The 23,769-nt window shown below is 31.6% G+C and overlaps 1 protein-coding gene across 1 annotated transcript in view; it reads right to left on the reverse strand.

Annotated features, from left to right (window-relative positions):
• LOC127723089 (apolipoprotein D-like) overlaps positions 1-21,740 on the reverse strand; it is a 33,567-nt gene extending 11,827 nt beyond the window's left edge. The window contains exons 1-7 of the mRNA XM_052229536.1: positions 21,712-21,740; positions 16,891-17,027; positions 15,137-15,228; positions 14,360-14,458; positions 4,976-5,094; positions 2,450-2,586; positions 216-307 (exon numbers count right to left, since the gene is read on the reverse strand). Coding sequence (XP_052085496.1) covers positions 216-307; positions 2,450-2,586; positions 4,976-5,094; positions 14,360-14,458; positions 15,137-15,228; positions 16,891-17,027 — 676 coding nt within the window. The 5' untranslated portion in view covers positions 21,712-21,740. The remainder of the gene's footprint in view (positions 1-215; positions 308-2,449; positions 2,587-4,975; positions 5,095-14,359; positions 14,459-15,136; positions 15,229-16,890; positions 17,028-21,711) is intronic.
• Between the last annotated feature and the right edge of the window lie 2,029 nt (positions 21,741-23,769).

Raw genomic sequence — 23,769 nt, forward strand, 5'->3', positions numbered from 1 at the left:
AGGTAATAATATTATGTATTTAGCAAATCAGTGTTGTATGCATGTTAATTTGTATCAAAGTAGAAACATTAATTTCATAGCAGACAATTTTCTTATTTAAGTCAATCATTGCAGATTGCACAAATTGATGAAAATAATGGGGTTAATTTTGAATATGAGGTTGAGTGGGAGAGTAAAAATGGAATGAAAACAAAACTATAGTTAATTTAGCTTACACTCAAGTGTTCCCTCAAAAGTAGACAGTCCTGGATTACTTGGATCTGGTATAATTTTACCAACAAACACATCTTTAAAGAACTGATTAGTACTGTAAATAAACAATGCCTAAACATTTAACTAAGATACAAGTACAAACACATGCAAAGAACAACTATATTAATAGAAAGGGAGTAGATAACAATAAAGCAAAACCATAAATCGAATGCAAATATGACTTTATATATTTATTGGCTCTTATTATTAACACATAAATTTTAACAAATAGATACTGAATTTAGAAGTTGTATATATTTATCAACTTCACAACAGAAATGTATTTTTGTACTCGATTTCATTAGGCTGAACGTCTATACTGATCGATTCGCAATTCTACGAAAGTTTCACATGATGGTTGAATTTATAAAGCCACAGTTTTTTTTTCTCAACTTTTTAAAGATGTTTCATTTTGTAGAAGATCCTTTGCACCCATTCAACATTACTTACTGTTTTACCATATGCGTGGCTTTGATACTTGTCACTTGACATAATTACATGTTCATTATAAATTTGACTGCCAAGGACCAGATGCGCAGATCGACAATCAATATTTCTTCGGCGATGCTTGAGGCTAACATATTTGAAATTTAGAATTTAATACTTCAGTTGAAGAACAAATCAAACGAAAATGACTTAAAAAGAAATGAGAAGATGTCGTATAAGTGCCAATGAGACAACTCTCCATCCAAGTCACAATTGCAATGAGAAAAAAATAACAATTATAGGTCAAAGTACGGCCTTCAACACGGAGCCTTTGCTCATACAGCACAGCAAGATATCAAGGCCCCAAAATGACTAGTGTAAAACAATTCAAAAAGGAAAACAAACAGTCTAATCTTTAAAAAAAAAAACGAGAAACGAGAAACATTCATAAACCTCAACAACAAACGACAACCACTGAACAACAGGCTCCGGACTTAGGACAGGTGCATACAAATGCAGCGGGTTTAAACGTTTTAACAGGCGCCTACCTTCACCCTAACCAGCAACAGTAGTGTAACAAAGTCAAGAAAAATCCAGACAAAGGAAAAGAGATTTGCATTACGGAGATATGAAAATTTTAAACAATTTCCCAGTTTAATTAAGAAAAAAAAATACACCCACTTCAAGTCAAATTCATTAAAACCGACAAACTCAAGCGCTATCAATCAACAGAACAATTGAAAATCAACTCCAAACCACCGTCTTGTATGGTAGTTGTTTATAGTTCAGTTATATTGACAAAATAAGGTTAGCAACCCAAACAGACCATGCAGACATAATAGGTTGATATTACAATAATTGGACCCAAACAGCAAAAACTGTATAAACATTCATCACAGACATACAACATAACTGTCTTAAAACGCACACATTAATCTAACAAAGACAATAATATCCGTATTGTAATGTAGAATATTATAACCTGAAATCTTGTGGGATGTATATCAAGTGGCGTAACATGCTTTTGCAGTCGGTGCTGGTGAGTAATGTGTGGCAAAATATGCTTAAATTGTCAAAATATTGGTGGCAAAATATGCTTAAATTGTCAAAATAATGGTGGCATGACATGCTTAACCTGTCAGAATGGCGGATGGTTCATGCGTTGCATGAGTTATGCGTAACAAAAATTGAATCTCGCTGTCAACTTGACAAATGATTCTTACGCAACAAAAATGTCATTTGTTTTAACTCTCTTATATTTTTGTATATCTAAATTTTTTTGAACTAACACCGACACTACACTTCTTAGAAATGATTCTTACGCAACAAAAATGACGATATAACAGACGATTTATCCACGACAGGAAATGTTAACGACGGTAATGAATCTAGTCTTGTATGAAGTTAAACAATTTCATTTGTTTCAGGTTCAACCCAACATTTTTTTCTTATAATGTCCTGTACCTAGTCAGGAATATGGCAGTTGTTATCTAATAGTTCGTTTATATGTATGTTGCGTTGTCGTTTGTATTTTGTTGCACTTCAGTGTTCTGTTGTTTCGTTGTTTTCCTCTAATAGTTGATGTGTTTCCCTTGGTTTTAGTTTGTAGCCCGGAATTATTTTCTCTCAATCGATTAATGACCTTTGAAAAGCGGTATACTACTGTTGTCTTTTTTTAACTCTGGTATAATTTTTTTTTTATATCTATTTCTTTTTAACTTATACCGACACTACACTTCTTAGAAAGTATCTGTTAAAGTGAAATACTCACAATGTGTTTAGCCAGGAGGCAAACACACTTATAGTACCATCACTGTTTACTTCTTTTATTTCCGATATACAGGTCTGATTCTGTAACCGTGGATCTCTTTCTGGGAACTCACTGATTCTATACCATCGACCTTCTGTCTTGTATTAAAAAAGAAATATGTTTGGTTTTGTATCTGAAAATTACGACTACAATTTTGAGGTCTTGGATAGAATAGGATGTTCACCGTTCCGGTCACTTTTATACTCTCTCCTTCTCTTATCCTATCTAATAGGTGAAATTACATTTAGATACTCGATGTAAAAAGAAACATCTGACAGAGATGAATAACGATATCCTACTGTAGCTATGTCTCTTATTGGAAAGATTCGAAATGACGATTATCGGTAGAGAACATATCTAACATTATCACTGTCAGTTTTGTTTACATTAATATACTCCTACGCTCATATAAGAATATTCCCGTCATACAGACCTAATTTATAAGCCTTTCCTTTCATTTATAATCTTATCGAAAGTTGTAGGGATTCGTTTTCTTTTGATTATATATATACTCAGCTTAAAAGAAGTCCGAGTACGATGTTAGAATAGGTAACAAAAGAAACTAAGCAAAATTCTGATTTTTATTAAAATGCTCATTTGGTTAGGTATATGATTTTTCTAAATCAGATTATGAGGCCAAGTGGTGTATAGGGTAGAAAAATCAAAACTTTGAACAGTTATATTTGGAGTGAGTCTTGGATGATGCCATGACGCTCATTCCAATTAATAATTGACGGGGGATATATTTAGGCCCTTTCCTAAAAAATTAAATAACACTCGATCCTGGACTATGTTAAGGTGTCCAGTTATAGCATGGGTACTGGGGCCATACATATATTTGGCAGATTCTGGCGCGTTATCCAATATCCATTTTTTTTCACTCCACAAAAATTGATATCCACGAAAATCACAGAATCCACAATAGTATATAAAAAACGCAGAAACTTATTAGTTGAACAACTGTATCACTAGCCTGTCAACACTGATGTTTTGAGTTCTAATCCCGCACGTGGCAGGTGTGCTCGACACTAATCTTAATTGACTAGGATTTTCCTACCGAAGGTAGGCCATTCTCTCCAGGCATTCTGTCTTCCTCTACCAATACAAGCTGACCGCCATGAAAGTTGTGTTAAAAAAACAATCAATCATTCAATAAAAATCAAATTTTCTAGCCTAAGGGAACCGATTCAAGCAATAAAAAGATAAAGCTTTATTGTCGATCAGCGTGAATTTATAAATGCTGACACCAAGACAGCTTACACGATTTTATTCCGACATCGGAGAAAACGCCTTGATTAATGCTCAAATATCGAATGCCTTGTAACCAGTAGCTACTTGATAATTTTAGACATTGTTAGTTTGATACAATTATGATACGCTGAACTGTTATATACAATTCGTCTGCAAAATATATTCAATTATGCTTCATTCATTTTTATAACAAAGTTTCCTTCAAAAATATACATGTTATTTACATGTTAGAAATCTATTTAACACGAAGTTAATATCGTATTATGTTAACACGAATGCGCAGGTTATTTTCATTAATCCGACAAAATATGTAAGTAAGATGTTTTTATCATTGATAACAACATATATTTCGCATTTAATATATCTGTTATTAAGTGCAACATAATATTTTACGAAAATAAGAAAATAAAATTGTAAAGGTACATTGTATTTTCAGTGCTTTGTCATAATGTCTTACTGAAGCCTAACGACATGAAACATACTACGACTTTAAAAATCATTTGCCAATTGAACTTTATGTAAGCAAAAAACATAGTTTAAAATCTATCTATCATGTATGTATGGTAACAAATGTAAGTTATCTGTAAGTAGTATCATTAACACACAATATGGACTATACGTCTATAAGACATTAAAATAAATAATAAAAAAAAAAAAAACAGAAGAAAAAAAAAACAGAGAGATTTCTGTTGTTTAGCTTTGGTCCTCAACAATATACAAGTGTATATGCAAATTGTCATGGTCCTGTCTGATCATCTCCCAAATGAAAAAAAACATCATTAGTTCAACAGTGTTATGACGTACTTGCTATATTGTATTGGTGTACACATGGTGATATATCGTTATTTTATCTACAGTAAACAATTCGACAAGACATCAATATGCCTAAAGCAAATTACTAAAGTGGAGTAGGTAATTGTTTTTATGTCAATTTTGTCAAATATCTCCTATTATGATCACGATTGGTACATTCTAAGCTTTGATATGTTTAAGATGTGTGTGTTCTTGATACACTTAATTCTAGGAAACCCCTTTTGATGCACAACACGTTCACACATAGCAAGATACACATACCAAGCCGACATACCTGTTTATTTCTTTTAAACTCATGCCATCCCCTACATGTATTTTCTAATTGTATATCATTTGTTTTCTGATTCAAAACGAAATTACGGTTTTGAAGATTCTGTCACTTTTATTGTTATACCTTTATTATAATGACAAAATCGATCTTACCTTTTTCCAATTGACATGGGAAACAGTCTTCACATTTGGACATCCCCCGGGTCTTGTAACTTGTCCAGACGACGATAATATGCAGAGCAAAACGCTCACCAATTGAAACAGAAACATCTCTAGATTAATCAAGGTCATATTACGAAGAAAACACTTACAAGTTGATATTCTTTTGTGTTTATATGTAATAGTTTTTACCTATAAACGAGTGTAAGTAACATCTTGTTCAATAATGTGATTAGTACTGTAAGAAGGGACGTAATATAATTGATCGATTGTTAACATGCTTTTTCAACTGTGACTTTAAAAGAAAATATACACCAGTATATGTACCTTTTACCGTCTATCTAAGTTCATAATCTAGAACCATATTAATATTTATCTTCTTCATGTTATGATTTTATTTATAAAATGTTCATGTAATCGTGGTTATACTGTAAAATAGTAATTTTTAATGAAAATAAACATGATAAAAGTTAAACAATGTGTAGATAATGCACAAATTGACACTACTGGTGGTGATATCTAAAGTTTATCTATGCAGCACTTGTAATATGAAATTTGGTAATGATAGCATATTTTGTTATTTTTTGTGAAATATATACACAACTTTTTAAACCTTTCTGTGATGTAATGCTTAACATATGGTGGAAATGGGAGAAGTTCAAAAATAGAAATCTGGAATAGTTACGTTTTTGAGAGATCCTATTTGAAATCGTTCCTATGTTTTCATAACACAAATATCGAGATATGATTGAAGCAGAGCTGCTCGTTTGAATGTTATCCTTAATGACATATCCTTAATGGCATATTTACTGGGATATATGGAATACAAACACTTATATATTTTTTTGACATACAATGAACAGTCGGGTACTTAGCGAATTCAATAATAATATGGAATGCCGTTATTAAAGTTGTATAAAAAAATCCATCATATTATGAGATTAAGAAATATTTCGGGTAATTTTATTCAAGCCATCAATTTGGAAAATTTTGAATTGCATATTAACGCACGCAAAAACAAATTTGATACGTCCGGAAAATAATTTGTCTAGACACTGCTAATCAGTTTCGACAATTCGGACGTGCTATTGTTGTGATCATCTAATAATAATAGTCATCCGAAAACTGTCGTTATTTCCACCTAACAATAAATGATACATCACACCTGTTTATTTTTCATAAAGAATGATGTACAAGAAAGGCAACTCGTGTTGTCATTTTCAATTAAACTTGTTTTCGTTCATGAAATATAGAATTAATCTTTAGAAAATTTTAATGTTAGTGTCGTTATATGGCAGTTGTTATCACATAATCGTTTCTATGTATGTTGGCGTTTGTTTTTGTAGCAGTTTCAGTGTCTCTGTTGTTCCGTTTTGTTTCCTGTTTTAGTTGATGTGTTTCCCTCAGTTTTGGTTTGTGACTCGGATTTGTTTCAGTTAAATCAATTTATGACTATTGAACAGCGGTATACTACTATTATATAGATATAGGAAGATGTGGTATTAGTGCCAATGAGACCTTTATTTACAATTCATTATTCTGAACACATAAAAATGAAACGTATAATGGTATTTAGTATCAGATCAACAACAATCTATAGTTTGTGTATGTCATACCAAAACATTTGGAGTTTATGGCAAATATTGTAATTTAAAATTGAGAATGTATATGGGTAATGTGTCAAAGAGACAACAACCCGACCAAAGAGCAAAACACAGCATGAAGCCACCAATAGGTCTTTAACACAGCGAGAAAATCCCGCACACAGAGGCGGGCCTCAGCTGGCCCCTAAACAAAAATGTGAACTAGTTCAGTGAAAATGGACGTCACAATAAACTCCGAAACATATAATGAACTAAGATTAAAAAAAAACATACAATACCAACAAAGGCCAGAGGCTCCTGACTTGGGACGGACGCAAAAATGCGGCGGGGTAAAAAATGTTTTGTGAGATCTCAACTTACTGAACACATATCGTAGGCCTGAGTACATAATTATTTCTAAGTGTATTTCTGTAAGACAATAAATTCAAATCTTAAAAATCACACATATTTCATCTAAACGCATTTTTACAGCGTAATGTCCTTCTTTTGAGTCAATGTGTCTATTTAGTTTATCCAAATTGTTTTATTTAATCAGGAACAATTTCGAGCTTGTTTAATTGTTAAGACATATTTCAATTCATTCAATATTGGATCAAGATGTATTATTGCATTGTCCTTTAAGTTTCGCTGTCTACACATATAGGCCCTTGTTGTGAATAATGTATAACATGCAATTTTTCTCATTGATCTTTCAAATTTATTTCTTAATAATGTTATTCATAAAGTGGTAAGAAGGGGGGAAAAATTACAGGCAAAACAATTTCGATTAGGAATTTTAAGGCAAAATACTTATTTTGTCCACTTGAAAAAGGCACACAACTAGTATGGTGAAGCTGTCAAACTGAATTATTGACCCCCTTAGCATCAAATTGTAAATAAGGTAAGTTAACGCTGGAAGAATTTTCTATACTTTTGATATAATTTGACACAAAAGAAGGACATTACGCTGTAAAAATGTGTTTTAGATGGAGCATGTATGATTTTTAAGATTTGTATTTTTTGTCTAAAAGAAATACACTGAGATATAAATATGTACTCGGGCCCAAGAGATGCATTCAGTAAATGTAGATTCTGTACTTTCCTGAATGGTTGCTGGTATCAATTCGTCAAAATGAATTAATGTACAGAATTTACATCTCTATGAAATGTGAGGGGCTTTGCACATAAAAGTTGAGTTCAATCATAAATATTTTAATAAATCTGTAAAACAAGCACCTAACAATGATAAGGATACTTGTGTCATTTCATATATTTAAAAGCACTTTTATTTTCTTCTGAAGTATAGTAAGTGCTTCAAATACATCCCTTATATCAGACTAAAATTATATGCAAGTTTCAACTGAAACGTGAACAATCTGTGCATCAGACCATACTGTCTGCCAAAATGTATTGAATTCAAGAATCCTATTGCATTCAGATATCTTGTTTCATAACATCGTAGCACAGAAATGAGCAGAAAAAAACCCATCATATTTCTATTTCTTATATAGCTTCTGTATGTAATTTATATTTAAATATGTGTTACGGACTATTGACTTTAAATAGTTTCCAGTCTAACAAGGCCTTAGACCATACTATACTCATGTAGTATGTATTTGTAACTTTATTTTCATTTAAGGTACATTAGATATATATGAAAGATTTATTTTGTACCAAAATAATTTCAAAATTGTTCAATTGTAGGAAAACAAAAACATGTTCATATAAGACCCCCCCCTTGTCGTTCATTGGAAATCTCTTTTCTTAGGCGCATGCTCATATAAATTTTACTTTTAAACCAATGTAATGAATCTGATACACCAAACGAGCGTTCAGTTAATTTTAATACATGATTCATTATATAAAAGTGCATTTCAAAAGCAATTTTTTTCAAAATCTAAATAACTAAATATCTAAATATCTTAAAAGTTGAAATTATTTGATTTGAACTGTCAAAATGAACACCAAAAGTTCTAAATTAAAATGGTCATATTGTCTTTAATATATATCATATTGTCATGAAACTCTGCCAACTGTCTTATCGTTCCTTTATGCTATGAAATTAAAGGTCAAATTCACACCTATAGGTTAGATGATCTAAAGTGATTATTCGTTCAGGACATGGAATTGTTGTTATTTCAATCAAGTAAATGTTGCACACTGACCGACTTAAATCTTAATTGAAATGCAATAATTATAAAATTAGAAGATGTCATATAACTGCCAATGAGACAACCCTCAACAAGAGACCAAATGACATAGACGTGAACATTTATAGGTCACCGTACGGCCTTCAACAATAAGCAAAACCCATATCGTAAAGTCAGCTTGAAAGACCCCAAAAGGACAGGTGTTTTCCATTTGTTTGATACGTTTTAGCTTTTCATTTTGAAGTTTCCTCGTAGTTTTTTTTTTTTTACTTTTTTTAACACAACACTGAATAAGACATCTAGATAGTATCATAATGCAACTCATAAAACAAAGACATACGCTGTATATGTCTAATTCAAAATATTTGTTTATTATAGAAGTCTACTAAAATACATTTGTGAGCCTCTATTGTAGATTTGGGCAATTGCGATGGTCAACGAACACAAACCTATCTGGATCTACGCCGTTACTTCCTAGAAGACAATATACATTATCTAGCTCAGATCTCTCCAATGGCTCTGGTGTACGTGAGAAAATAAATGCGGTCTCTACAATTACAGTTAGACAGATTACATTAAACGTTTGTAGTGGTTTATTGTATCAAGAATATAATCGCATGTTAAAATGATTTTAAAAAAAAGAACATTTTATTTACTACACGTGTGTTTGTTTTATATGTTTATTGTCGTTGTACTAAAAAAAAAATACAAATTGAAAAGTTGTAGCTAACTTTTTTATATTTTGACATTGTGTTTAAGATAATGTGCATGTATTATTTCCTTGTTCAAGTCAGTGGTTATCCTGTTGGTACCTCCTCTTGAGGGTTTATTGTTGTATTTTTAGTTTGAAGAAATACAGCCTGGATACATGAAGTTAATGGATCTGTATACTCATGAACATGTTAGAATGGTGTTACCTCAATTTTTAGCGCCAGTATCAAGAAAAGCTATCTCAACCGTGCGTCGATCATTGTAGGTTGTCACTGTTTTATGATTCATGTTATCCCTTCTATCAATTACTTAACAATTTCAATCTATATGATGCTTTGACAGTAAGAAATTCGCTAACGAATCAAAAATATCATGCGTACAAGATGGCCGCTGAGCTGATAATACTGTGAAAAGTCAGCTCCCAATTTTTGCAATATTGTGAGCAGTTTAAATGTTTGAAATGGATTAATTTTATGGCCAAGAAGAAGTTTTTGAAGTGATACATCCATTTATATGCTTTTTGTGTGATATATTTCAAGAATATATGAAATATTAGACATATTAGACTTTTTCAAGGATTTTATTGTGTAAAATTGAATGATTGGATTTATCTACAATAGACTTGTATAATTATATTGTGTGCACTATGCCTGGAGGTAGTAACCCTTCAAATAGACTTTCAAGTCAATCAGCAGATCAACAGAAACAAGTAAAAACTGTTCAGTCTTTATTAACAGCTAAAAAAGATAAAGATAAAAATAAACAACTCCCTAAGAGAACTCACTCAGATGTGTCAACAGATTCTAATACTAGTATGGATTTATCAGGGATAATTAATTTTCAAAAAGACCCTGATCAAATCAAGTTAAGCCTCAGGGATATTACAACAAAAGATGATCTGAATGAAGTAACAAAAGACCTTGTCAAAACAGCTGACCTTGAGAATATGGTTACTGGTATTGTGAAAAATCGTTTTAGTAAATTTGAATCCACTTTAGATAAAAAGATGAATGAAAGATTGAATAAAATCCAAACAGAAATGCAAGAAAAAGTGGAGGCCTTATCAATTGAAAATGAACATTTGAGAAGGAAGATAGACCAAAATGAAGCCAAAACATTATCGATTAGAAAAGAACTGTCTGAAACAACAGAAATTGCTAAAGTAACAAATATAAGCAGTAACTATAACGAACAATACTCCAGAAAGAATAACATAAAGGTATATAATTTTCCATGGAAAGAGCAGCAATATCTCCGTCAAGAGTTTATACAAATGGTAAAGTCGGACTTAAACATAACACTGCATGACCGAGATATTGTAGCCATTCATCGTTTACCTGCACAGCGAGAACCAAGACCATTAATCGTAAGATGTTTTAATACTGACATAAAGAGGAGTATAATGAGAAAAAGAAAAGAACTAAGAAATAAAGTAAAATTTGTAGATGATGTTACCATCAGAAATATGGCCCTTATAAAAAGACTAGAGGATAGTGGAAAGTTTGATCAGGTGTGGTATTTCAACTGTGGCATGTATGGCAGAACTGATAATGGTCTCCAAATGAAGTATGGGTTGTATGATGACATCAACAAAAGACTGAGAGAAGAGAAGTAACTCTGACATTTTGGAGGTTAAGAAATATACATGTACTTTGTAGATTCAGATTACTCAATACTGAAAGAAGGGAGATAATTCTAGTTACCTTTTAAAAAAAACCAAATATTACTTAAAGCTTGTATATTATTTTGAAATTGTTCTGATCTGACTATATGTTATTTCAAACAAAATAAGATTTATTAAGATAGTTGAGTGAATATTTAACTAAACAGAGAAAAAAGTTGCAAAAATTTAAACTGCATCATTACATTGTATGCAGAAAACAGTAAGAATGCTTGTTGTCTTGATACTGTTTATAATTTTTTATCTAATCACTTTTTCAAATTATTGTTCTTCCTTTTTTGATTTTTTGGTTAAAACAAGATACTTTCTCAGTACAAATAACCCATCTGATGAATATTGCTTTTATTTTATTGTATTCTTTTTGGAATTCACACAAAATTATACTCATAATTGAATGGGCTCTTTAAAGATATTATCAGTTAACTGTCAAGGTCTAGGTGACATAGAAAAGAGAAGAGATGTATTTAATTTTCCTAAGTCTAAAAAATGCAACATCTTTTGTATTCAAGATACACATTTCACAAATGAAAGTGAAATGAATATCAAGACCATGTGGGGCTATGATTGTTATTTTTCAACTTTCTCGTCAAACTCTAGAGGAGTTGCTGTAATGTCCAATAATAATTTTGAATTTAGGGTATTAAAAGAGAAGAAAGATGTAAATGGTTATTATCTAGCATTAAATATTGTTATAGACAAGGAGAGAGTAACACTTCTATCATTGTATGGTCCTAATTCAGATAATCCTAATTTTTACCATCTTATTATGTGTATTATAGAAGATTTTGGAAATGAAAACTTTATAATATGTGGTGATTTTAATCTTGTATTGTATCCCCATATAGACTATTGTAACTGTATACATTAATAACCCTAATGCTAGAGATAAAATTTTAGAAATCATAGATCAATGGAGCTTTATAGATCCTTTTAGGGAACTTTTCCCAGACTCGCGTAGATATACATGGAGAAAAAGAAGCCCTTTAAACAAGCTAGGTTGGATTTTTTTCTTTTTACAGATAACATGTTAACACATTTACTAAATTGTAAAATTGAACCTAGCTGTCGCTCGGATCATTCTTTTGTAATTTTAGAGCTACAATTCAACCCATTTATAAGAGGTAAAGGACTGTGGAAATTCAATAATTCCTTATCATATAATCAAGAATATGTAAATATTGTAAAAGAAAAAATAATTGATGTCAAGAAACAATATTGTGCACATGTTTATGATTTGGAACATATTGATGACATTTATGATGAAAATTTACAACTTACTATAAACAAGCAATTATTTCTTGAGACTTTATTGATGGAAATCAGGGGAAAGACGATTTCGTACGCAAGTTTTAAGAAAAAAGAAAATGATAAAAAGGTTCTTAATTTACAAAGGGTAATTGATTCATTAGAAGCAAATTTGAAGGAAGAATTAATAAATCAATTAAAAGAAAAAAAACAAGAACTGGAGGATATAAGGAAAGAAAAGATGAAGGGTAAATTAATACGTTCAAGGGTCAAATGGATTGAAGAAGGGGAAAAGCCAACTAAATATTTTTGTGGTCTTGAGTCAAAAAATTGTACTAGTAAAATTATACCAAAAGTTGAAACAGAAGATGGAAGGATTATAATAAAGCAATATGATATTTTAAAAGAAACAAAAGTATTTTATAAAACACTTTATAAAAATAGGATTGTAGTTTAAATGGCTGTAAAATTGAACAGTTAGAAAATGATTAAAAAATTTAAAATTTGAAAAAATGATAGAGGATGAAAAAAATAATTTAGAAGGGGAAATAACTATAGCTGAGGCAGGTTTAACATTACAAAAAATGAAAAATAATAAATCTCCTGCATCTGACGGTTTTTCGACTGAGTTTTTCAAATTTGTTTGGAAAGATTTAAAATATTTTATTATAGAATCTCTAAATTATGGATTTCACATTGGATCATTATCAGTCACTCAAAAACAAGGCATTATCACATGTTTGCCAAAGGATAATAAGCCACGGCATTTTCTGAAGAACTGGCGCCCCATTTCATTATTAAATACAGTTTATAAAATTGGGTCAAGGGTGATTGCAAGTAGATTTAAAAAAAAATTAGATAAACTTATTAATTTAGATCAAACTGGTTTCATAAGTTGGCGTTATATGGGAGATAATATCCGACTTATATATGATATTTTGCAGTATACTGAAGAAAAAGATATCCCTGGTTTATTACTGTTGATAGACTTTGAAAAAGCTTTTGATACAGTATCCTGGGATTTTCTTTTAGCAGTTCTGACTTTTTTCAATTTTGGAATTCGATAATCAATTGGATAAAAGTATTTTACAATAATATTAGCTCTGCAGTCATTCAGGGTGGAAATTTATCAGCGTTCTTTGGTATTGGACGGGGCTGTAGACAGCGGGACCACTATCACCGTACCTTTTCATATTATGTGCAGAGATGTTGGCAATAAAGGTAAGAGGTAATACGAAAATACAGGGTATGGAAATTTCTCAAGTTGAACATAAACTATCTCAGCTTGCAGATGACACTTCACTGATTTTGGATGGAAGTGAAGAATCTATGGAAGAAGCTTTATTAGAGCTTGATTGGTATGCAAAACTTTCTGGACTAAGGATAAATTTTACAAAAACTCAAGTGGTATGGATTGGAAGTAAAAAAATACAGTAGAGAAATGTTATGCCAGAACAGAAATTTATCATAGGGGTCAACTTCTTTTCGGCTGTTAGGGGTAAACTTCGATATTGATCTTGAAAAATTTTTAAACTTAAATTATACTGATAGGTTTCTTCAGATAAAAATATCATGCGCCCGAAGCACGTATTTATCTTCACCAAGAACGCTCAATCCAAATCATTTGAAAGCAAAGGAGCTATCAACAATTATGTTTTGTTGGTTTTACTCTGACTTAAAATGACTGCAGTATGTCAGCCTCAAAAAACAATATGGCATGCATATGTTGGCGTGGAATAGGCGAAAAAAGGGGGACGGGTATTGAGCCAATAATAATTTGTATGGGCAAACAAAACACATTTTAATACATCATAGGACATCCATTTTAGTCTCATCTCCACACTGTTGTCTACTCTAAACCTGTTCAAAAGCTTCCGAAAGTCACCACTATGTGTAAGTAATTTCTTTGTATCGGAAGTTGTTGTACTTATCCTTCAATAATATCAATTCCCTCTAACTTCGAATTATCTTACGATACTGGTTATTATATTTATCGCTATTTACGAACCTAAACTATCTTGCCGTCCTTTACCATCTTCACAACCATAGAGCAAATGAAAGTTGTCGTATTGTACCGCCATTAGAGAATATTGATACTGCGGAACAGCTGAAACATAAGATGCAATGTCCAGTTGGTAAATCTATTTTAGATGATTGTTTTCAAAGATATACTTTTAAGAAACCGTAACAAGATTGTAAGCAATTAAAACATCATTTAGAGTTGGCACGAATTCGCATTGTAAATGATTTTAGTCTTAGACGATCATTTTGGATCTTAATAACATGTGCAAAGTCTGAACTGTAAGTTATCAAGTCATGTTTACTTTTTCAGTCAATTCACAATCATATCGACTGCGTTTAATTCAGTATTGTTTAGACAATTCGCTTCCAATTAATACAGAACTGTTCAGTAGATTTTCAGACAATTTGATATATTGATAATGTGTGAAGGTAATCAACTAAAACCGAACAGTATGAACCTAGACTGAATAGATCGCGATTGACTGCAAGCGAATTGTCTTAACAGTACTGAATTTAGCATAGTGAACAAGTCTGAAAATTGACTGAAAGACTGAAATAATGTTATAATTTAAGAACTGTTTAAATCCAAATGACCAGATCAAAGTTGGTCTACTAGTGTCGTTTTCTCTTTGGTGTTCAGAGTAAAGTAGGCATAACAATTTCTTAATATTCTTCAAGTAAATGATGACATCGTATCATTATTCTGTAATTAAAACTAGTAACAAGAACAGAAATAAAGTATCAAAATTATGTTCCAACTTACAGTCAAGAGTTCCGTCAAACGAGGCCATTCCTGGATTTTCTGCTTCAGGTATAATTCTACCAACAAACATATCTTGAAAGAATTGACCAGTACTGTGTGTCATAAAATTCATAAAATATGATTCAATATTGAACAAAAAATCATTTTAAGATAACAAGAAATTAGTTTACTCATTGAAGTTATACAAATAAGTAAGAAATTGCTTTAAAGACTAGAGGTCAACAATTATTTGTATGATACACATAATATATTTACAAGACAGACCGCCATATAGAGATGAAAAAAAGAACTCATAAAAAATACCAGGATTATAATGATGTACGCCAGACACGCTTTTCATAAACTGAAGACTCATCAGTGACTCTCGAATAAAATCAAATAAAAAAGAGCAAAACATAGTACAAAGTTGAGGATCTCTGAGGGCAAAAAATGCCGACAGGTTTCGCAAAAAATAATACCACTCAGATTAAACTACCACTAGGAAACAATGACGTGAAATAATAAACATGTTCAGATTACATACTAAAATTGGACCCGACCGATGTGAATGGATTTTTCATATCATTAACGAGACTCCTTCCATTTCTGGATATAGTTTGTTTTGCATGAGAACAATTTAAGTTATGAAAAACATGAATATAAAATGAACTATTTTTACAGTATATACAATTTCATTGTACAATATCAGTTCAAGCTCAGTATGAAGCTTGTTAATGAAGATAATTATAAGAACATACAAAACTGAAATACCATTTCAGAGCACATGGAGCAATAGCTGTGTATTCCCTTTTCATATAATATTTAAAACTTAGCATAGGTTTGCTCAATATTAAAGGCCTTCCGTTGACCTATAGTTGTTAACTTCAACATCATTTGATCTCTGGTTGAGAGTTGTCTCACGGGATCGGTGTATAATGCTTTTTTATGCAATAATACTTAAGGTTTTCATAACTTTTTCTGTGTTTTATTCAATTTTACCCATTGGTCCGTCAATTCTATATCTTCATGTGATAAAATTGAGAATGGAAATGGGGAATGTGTCAAAGAGACAACAACCCGACCATAGAGCAGACAACAGCCGAAGGCCACCAAAGGGTATTCAATGCAGCGAGAAACTCTCGCACCCGGAGGCGTCCTTCAGCTGGCTCCTAAACAAATATGTATACTAGTTCAGTGATAATGGACGTCATACTAAACTCCAAATTATACAAAAGAAACTAAAATTAAAAATGATACAAGACTAACAAAGGTCAGAGGCTCCTGACTTGGGACAAAATGCGCAAAAATGCGGCGGGGTTAAACATGTTTTTTGAGATCTCAACCCTCCCCCTATACCTCTAGCCAATGTAGAAAAAACAAACGTACAACAATACGCACAGTAAAACTCAGTTTAAGAGAAGTCCGAGTCCGATGTCAGAATAGGAAACAAAAGAAAATAAACAAAATGACAATAATACATAAATAACAACAGACTACTAGCAGTTACTGACATGCCAGCTCCAGACCTCAATTAAACTAATTGAAAGATTATGTCGTCATCATATGAATATCAGGCACAATCCCTCCTGTTAGGGGTTTAGTATTATACCATCATAAAATATATGAGAAGAACATAACCCGTGTCATGCCAACAACTGGTTTTAGAATAAATTTGTTTAATTCCGATGCAAAGACCCTATAAGTGAATCAATATTAAAGCCAAAATATGCAATCTTTAATGACCTGACAACAGTATAACGTGATAGTTTACTTACAATGTGTTTAGCCAGGACGCAAACACACTTATAGTACCATCATTGTTTACTTCTTTTATTTCTGATAAACAGGTCTGATTTTGTAACCGTGAATCTCTTTCTGGGAACTCACTCATTCTGTACCATCGACCTTCCATCTTGTATACAAAAAAAAAATCAACGACAGTACAACATATCTCCTATCTTCTATGCTGTTTAAGCTATTAACCTTACTAAACACTTGACAAGTAAAGGCAACAACAGTTTAACGATGTTAAAATCTGTAAATAGATTAGCGAGAGAAAAATAACGGCAACAAGACACAACTCAATTGAATCGCATTAACTTCAAAAGGAGCTAGACAGGGAGCGTTGACAGGATTATGCTTGAATCACCCACCATACGAATTCACACTTAGTTAAAAAGTCACAATAGGAAAAAAGAAAACACTTAGATGCATGAATTTAGTCTCAAATGCATATTTGTTTTATTAGTTGTTATTGGCATTGAACTAGCTGTCAGTAACTGCGATTACTCTCAGATCTGTACTTAGTGTCTTTTTTTGTTGTTACAAATTCTCCGGCCACGTCCACTCTGTGTTTTTCCAACTGATTTTGATAGTTCGTTCTTATGTTGTACTGTTACACCACTGTCCCAGGTTAGGGGGAGGTTGGGATCCCGTTAACATGTTTAACCCTGCCACATTCTGAATGTATGTGCCTGTCCCAATTCAGGAGCCTGTAATTCAGTGGTTGTTGTTTTTGCTGTGTTACATATTTGTTTTTTGTTAATTTTTTGTACATTAATTAGGCCGTTAGTTTTCTCGTTTGGATTGTTTTATATTTGTCATTTCGTGGCCATTTATAGTTGACTTTGCGGTACGGGCTTTGCTCATTGTTGAAGGTCGTACGGTGACCTATAGTTGTTAATTTCTGTGTCATTTGGTCTCTTGTGAAGAGTTGTCTCCTTGGCAATCATACCACACCTTCCTTTTAACATTTGGTGAAATAAGAGATTATCAGACTATACTGGCAGATCTAAAACCTTGAAAATATGTCGCCAGTAAATTTAGACACCAACATGAAGTATCAGTCAACCTTTTTGTGTTGTTTACAGGAAAACCTTTGTCATGTTGATTCCAATCGTTCTTCTAGATTAATCTGTTGAAGCAGGTTATATAAAAGGAGTGCATCCCTGTTAATAAATTTGGTATAGTGTGAATATGTACGTGCCCAATGTATTATTTGTAACATGTATAAAAAAAAATAACAAAAATACCGAACTGCGAGGAAAATTCAAAACGGAAAGTCCGTAATCAAATGGCAAAATCAAAAGCTCAAACACATCAAACGAATGGACAACAACTGTCATATTCCTGACTTGGTACATGCATTTTCTTATGTAGAAAATGGTGGATTAAACCTGGTTTTATAGCTAGCTAAACCTCTCACTTGTATGACAGTCGCATACAATTCCATACGTCATACGTTGGATCAGAGGGTATGTCACTGCTCAGAAATGGGAAACTGACAATTGGAAAATTGAAATCATCACATTTGTTGTTATATGTTCTAGTTTGACGTTGTCCATTTGAGTCAATATCGAATAAAACTTGAGATACAATACAGACCATTTACTTTCGGGAGTATTCTAAATCTCTTATTTACAAGGATATATTATAAAATGTGGGTTATTGAGGACAAACCCTCATCAATGTATCTGCAAGTGCAATGAACATATTTTGTAAGCCGATTTCCCTTTTTAATATTATTTTTAGATATATTTTGTCAAAACACAAGGTATTAAAACTGATATTTAATCGCCGATAATGCTTTATGATAAACATGATGTTCACAACAGTTTGGAGCGGATTCAAATGGTTTGAAGTACAAGATTTCCGGGTTTAACAGGCATTGTGTAAAAATTTGCTATTTTGCATACAGGTTCTGTTCAAATGCACTCCACGATATCAGCTTTGTTTCTGTAATGATTTGACAGTGTCTGTAATGTAACCGAATATTCTCAGTAGACTTGTCATGCTTATTTCAACCTAGTTTTAGTTTTACTTATAGACATATTCTCAATTTTATATATTATACTTACGGATTTTATTTCGAATTGATGCCTTATAGTTATATTAGAGATATTGCCTCTGAGTGCTGAAGCTACCTTTTAATCATTCAGGAATGACCAAAAATGCACACTTTTGTTTAGAAAGTCACACAGAAGAAGCCCGTTTAACAATACGGGGAAAACAGAACTTATGTCTCCAATATTGACCTCAATTTGAGGAACATAACTATAAAAAGAAGTAAAAATAACCTGTAGGAGCTTTTAACGAACATGATGCGTTTTAAGTAATTGAATGTGCATAAACTTTTATCCATTAAGTTCTTAAAGTAAACGTCCTGAAAAGTTATGATGACAGATGATTTCGATATCGGAATAATGAGTATTCCATGACGAAATTTGGGATTTACAAACGCATTTATTTATAAAGTGCACACATATTTCAGTGGTGCTGAGTGACATTTAACAACCTATATGAACACAAATTATGTACTTAGTTTACAAACAGTTCTTTGTTTTTGTTCATAAAATTCTATTTAAAATTGCAATGAAATTAGTTTAAAATTTATTTAAATGGTAACTTGTACTTTATTTTTTGAGTTTGTCTTTGAAGTTCGACAGTTCAAAGAAGCATGTCATTACAACTCATAACAGTCGAGGAATAACAGTTTAAGAAGAAGTTTACCAAACGACATTTGATACGGTGATTTATTATGAAAACTATATAGAGCAGAACATTTTGAATTTTAAATCCATTATAAACTTGTTAAACAATTCATGAAGGAAAAGAGGAAAAAGTAATTATTACCTTAAAAAAAATAAAAATAAAAATAAAAATAAAACACGTAAAACGTTAATTTTTTTCCAGATACATAAAGGCTAGTATACCGCTGTTCAGTAGTCATAAATTGATTTAACAAAACGCCCACATACATAGAAACGGACTATTTGATAACAACTGCCATATTTCTGACTTGGTACAGGACAATTTAAGAAAAAAATTGGTGGGTTGATCCTGGTTTTATGGCTAGCCAAACCTCCCGCTTATATGGTAATGTTAAAATACCGCTAAAATGACAACATTACGTGAAAGGAATACATTACAACTAAACGCAAGAACACTCAGGACAGAGACATACATAAATAAATAATATAATTGAGTTTATATGATATTGCAATACAACTGAATGTTTTGTTAAAAATGAAATCTAATTGATCAAACATTGCACATAATAACAGATCTTCAAAATATTTCTTGTCGTTACTAGTTTGGGAATGTCAGTTTGAGAATAATTATAGATTTATAAAAATACCCATTTTACGACAGAATAAAATATTAGAATATGTGATGTACAATGCACCTATGTAAAAAATAGGAAGAACAAGATGTTTTACTAAACTTGTTCTGTTTATTTTTTATTTTGAACGGGGTTTGTATCACAATGACATGACCTCCATCAGACTGGAAATGTCATATAGGGTCACATATAATATTTGTTAATTTTGAAATGGTTTGATCATGTCTTCTTATTGCTTAACCTATTTTCAATGTTTGTCTGTGATCACATAAAAAAAGTCTGGAATGTTTAACGACATTGTCTACAGTGTATTAGTCGTTTTAATCAGCGATATTCTTTACAAAATAACTAAAAACGAATAATTTAGAAAATAAACGTTACATAAATTATACAGTCATACAGATACATTTTTTGTCAACCTTAGATACCTATATTTCATCTAAAATATCTAACAAGTATATCACTTGATAAGTATCAAGTGTCTAGTCGGAGTTTTTTTGGTTCGCTAATTGTAGTTCACACGTTGACTTGGTTAAAATACATAAACACTATTATATTATACGTACGTCTATTGACAGGGTTATTGATTTTTTTGAAACACGGATTTAAAAAAATGATATAATTTGCAAATGGTACTTCGACCTTTTTTATTTACTTTCTGAAATACTTTTGACAACATTTGAATATCCCTTTGGTATTTGTTGGCTTTCTTTCAAAATGGAATAATAATTATGATTACGATTTTCCTAAAAGGTTTGACTAAATGCATATTAAATGTAACGACAGGAAATTAAAAGGATTACTATCATATGCATATGATGCCTTACAACTATCATAATTATCACCAAAGTTTGTAGACTTTCTAGTATTTCAATTGTTAGCAGACACAACCACTAAAATAAATATGGTCACCTTGCTTTATATGTTAAATGCTTCAATTTCAAGTTTGTATAGTTCCTTCGATCTTTTGCATTCGAGCATCACTGATAAGACTTTTGAATATGAAACGCGCGTTTTGTGTACACAGTTTAAATTCTGGTATCTATGACGCGTATATTGGCTTAAGATCACATACAGTGACAGTCAGTTAATGTCCTATTTTAACTACTCTTTTGTGGTGAACAAATCAACATGCTTTTAATTGAACATAAGAGCGTAGTGATTCTTGTTTCCTAAGATTTATCAAATCATGTACTTATGAATTGAGAAATGACGAGAAATGACCCGTTTTTAAAATTTCCTGCAAAATTTTTATCATTCAAAATTAGCTGTCAAACAGTGACACCAGAGTGATCACCAGTCATTCAACTTTTGTTTGATCACTAAAGTATTCAACATATTTCAAAACATATATCTATTTATAGCAACTATTTTGTTCTAAATATGTACTATATCTGGTATGTTCTTTTTTTACCGTTCTTTAATTAGTGGTGTTACACCTAAACAATTCTTTTTTAAACAATATAAGTCCTACCTTATTCCAATTGACATACGAAATAGTTTTCACTGATGGACATTCACTGAGTCTTGAAATCTGTCCATAAGCAGAGATTACGTAAAGCAAAACGATAACAAATCGGAAGACACACATCTCAAGTATTTTTAACAGTTAGTGGTTGAATAACACAAGGTGAGTCGACGTTATGTTGAAATGATAATCATACAGCGTGAAAAATATATATTACAAAAATATGAGACCTATAAATGTTTTCTTATGAAAAATTTGACGAAGTTATTAATGTAGTGATTAAGTATTGTGCCGAATTTATTGCACTGTGATGAGATAGATGTGAATCTAGTCAAATATCTGACTTAAACGAGATATATCTCTATAAAGGACTTTAAATAAACAAAAAAAATGTTGATGTTTTTGCTTGTTTGTAAGTGTTTAACTCCACTTTCTGCTACAATAGCTGAATCCAGGAGACCAATCTGTATTGGTGGAGTAACTTCAGGAATTAATCATCGACTGTCTGCAGGAAACACTCTCATTGTCCCTTAAAATAGGATTTAAAGAAACTTTGCCACAACGTTAGAACTGACAGAATCCTTATACATGTTATAACTGTAGATGAACAAATAAGAACACTAGCCTTCAGCTATTGAAGCTATGAAAAAAAGATAATTGGATAAGAAAACAATGACGATTTACACTGTAGGCTCTGTTAGGAACCTATACTGTCTGTTTTAGTTGCTCGCCCAATTTTGCCAATATAACATAACTATAAACCACTGTCATACAGGTGGGAGGTTGAGCTAGATATAAAACAAGGTGTTACCCACCAGTGTCTTAGAAAAATACATATATCAAGTCAGGAAGATAACAGTTGTATTCCATTTGTTCCGATGTTTGACAAAGTCTTATGTTTGATTAAGTCAGTTTCAAGGATTTCTCTATTTTGAATTTATCTTGGAGTTCTGTATTTTTGTAACTAGTATTTTACTAAACAAATAAACAATTTATTCACAGGAAATTGATGATCTTCAATATGATTTTCGTGGATGCACCTAAACCAAAAAAATACTGATAGCTTTCAAAAAGAAGTAATGAGTTTTGAAAGTGATGCAGAACACCAAAAAAAAAGTTAACAATAAACACAGACAATAATACGGAGGAACTATGTCGATCTTTTGTAAAGAAACATCGAAATAGAAGTAGTGGAAATTTAACTGAAAACATTACAGAAGAGCTTTTTGAAGAAGAACAAAAGGCACATGATGCCGTTTTTTCTTGAAAAAAGTTTTATACAATTTTCAGCTTGAGAGTAACTGCCATTCAGCTCGAAGTTGAAGAAAGAATTATTCATGTTTTTAATGTTGTGAATGGAACTTTAACTTATAAGTGATGCTGTGATTTAAAAAAAAAAACTATATCTGAAATAACATCAAGATTAAAATGAAACAAATCTTCTTCTAATAGTAATATTAGAATAAAAAATGTTCCCTATAATGCTTTAAAATACAATGATATAAACCTGGTTATTCGTTTCCTTGATGGTTTCACTATCAACGACACAAAGACGAAGAAATGATTAGGGATCCATATTCTTGTTGTTATTGATGAAACTCTCACTACAAACTGCTCAGAGTATAATACTTAACTGTATTTAACTATGCTTAACTGTACTTAACTGTACCTAACTCTACTCAACTTAAGTCTCGACTTTTCTTAATAAGTTCTATCCAGTACTTGATAATCTTATAGTCTGAAATTGTCTTGACAAATGCTCGACCAGTCTCGACTCAGTCTCGACCTGTCTCGTCCAGTTTTGACTCAGTCTCGACCAGTCTTGACCTGTGTAGACTTAGTCTTGATTTTTAAATTTAGTCATCTCTGGTCTGAATCAGCCCAACTAACTCAATTATTATATATTGATCTTACAAAATTCCAGGTTATTTGGTAGTCACCTAAACATTTTTTTATAACTTTTTCAAATCTACTTGGATTTTCATAAAACTTTACAGCTATCTCAAAATTTATAGGTATCTATTTGAATTTAGTCAAAACTGAAAATTTTAGCTTTTTTTTTAC

Source organism: Mytilus californianus, unplaced genomic scaffold (genome assembly GCF_021869535.1).
Source record: "Mytilus californianus isolate M0D057914Y unplaced genomic scaffold, xbMytCali1.0.p SCAF_13, whole genome shotgun sequence".
Taxonomy (NCBI): domain Eukaryota; kingdom Metazoa; phylum Mollusca; class Bivalvia; order Mytilida; family Mytilidae; genus Mytilus; species Mytilus californianus.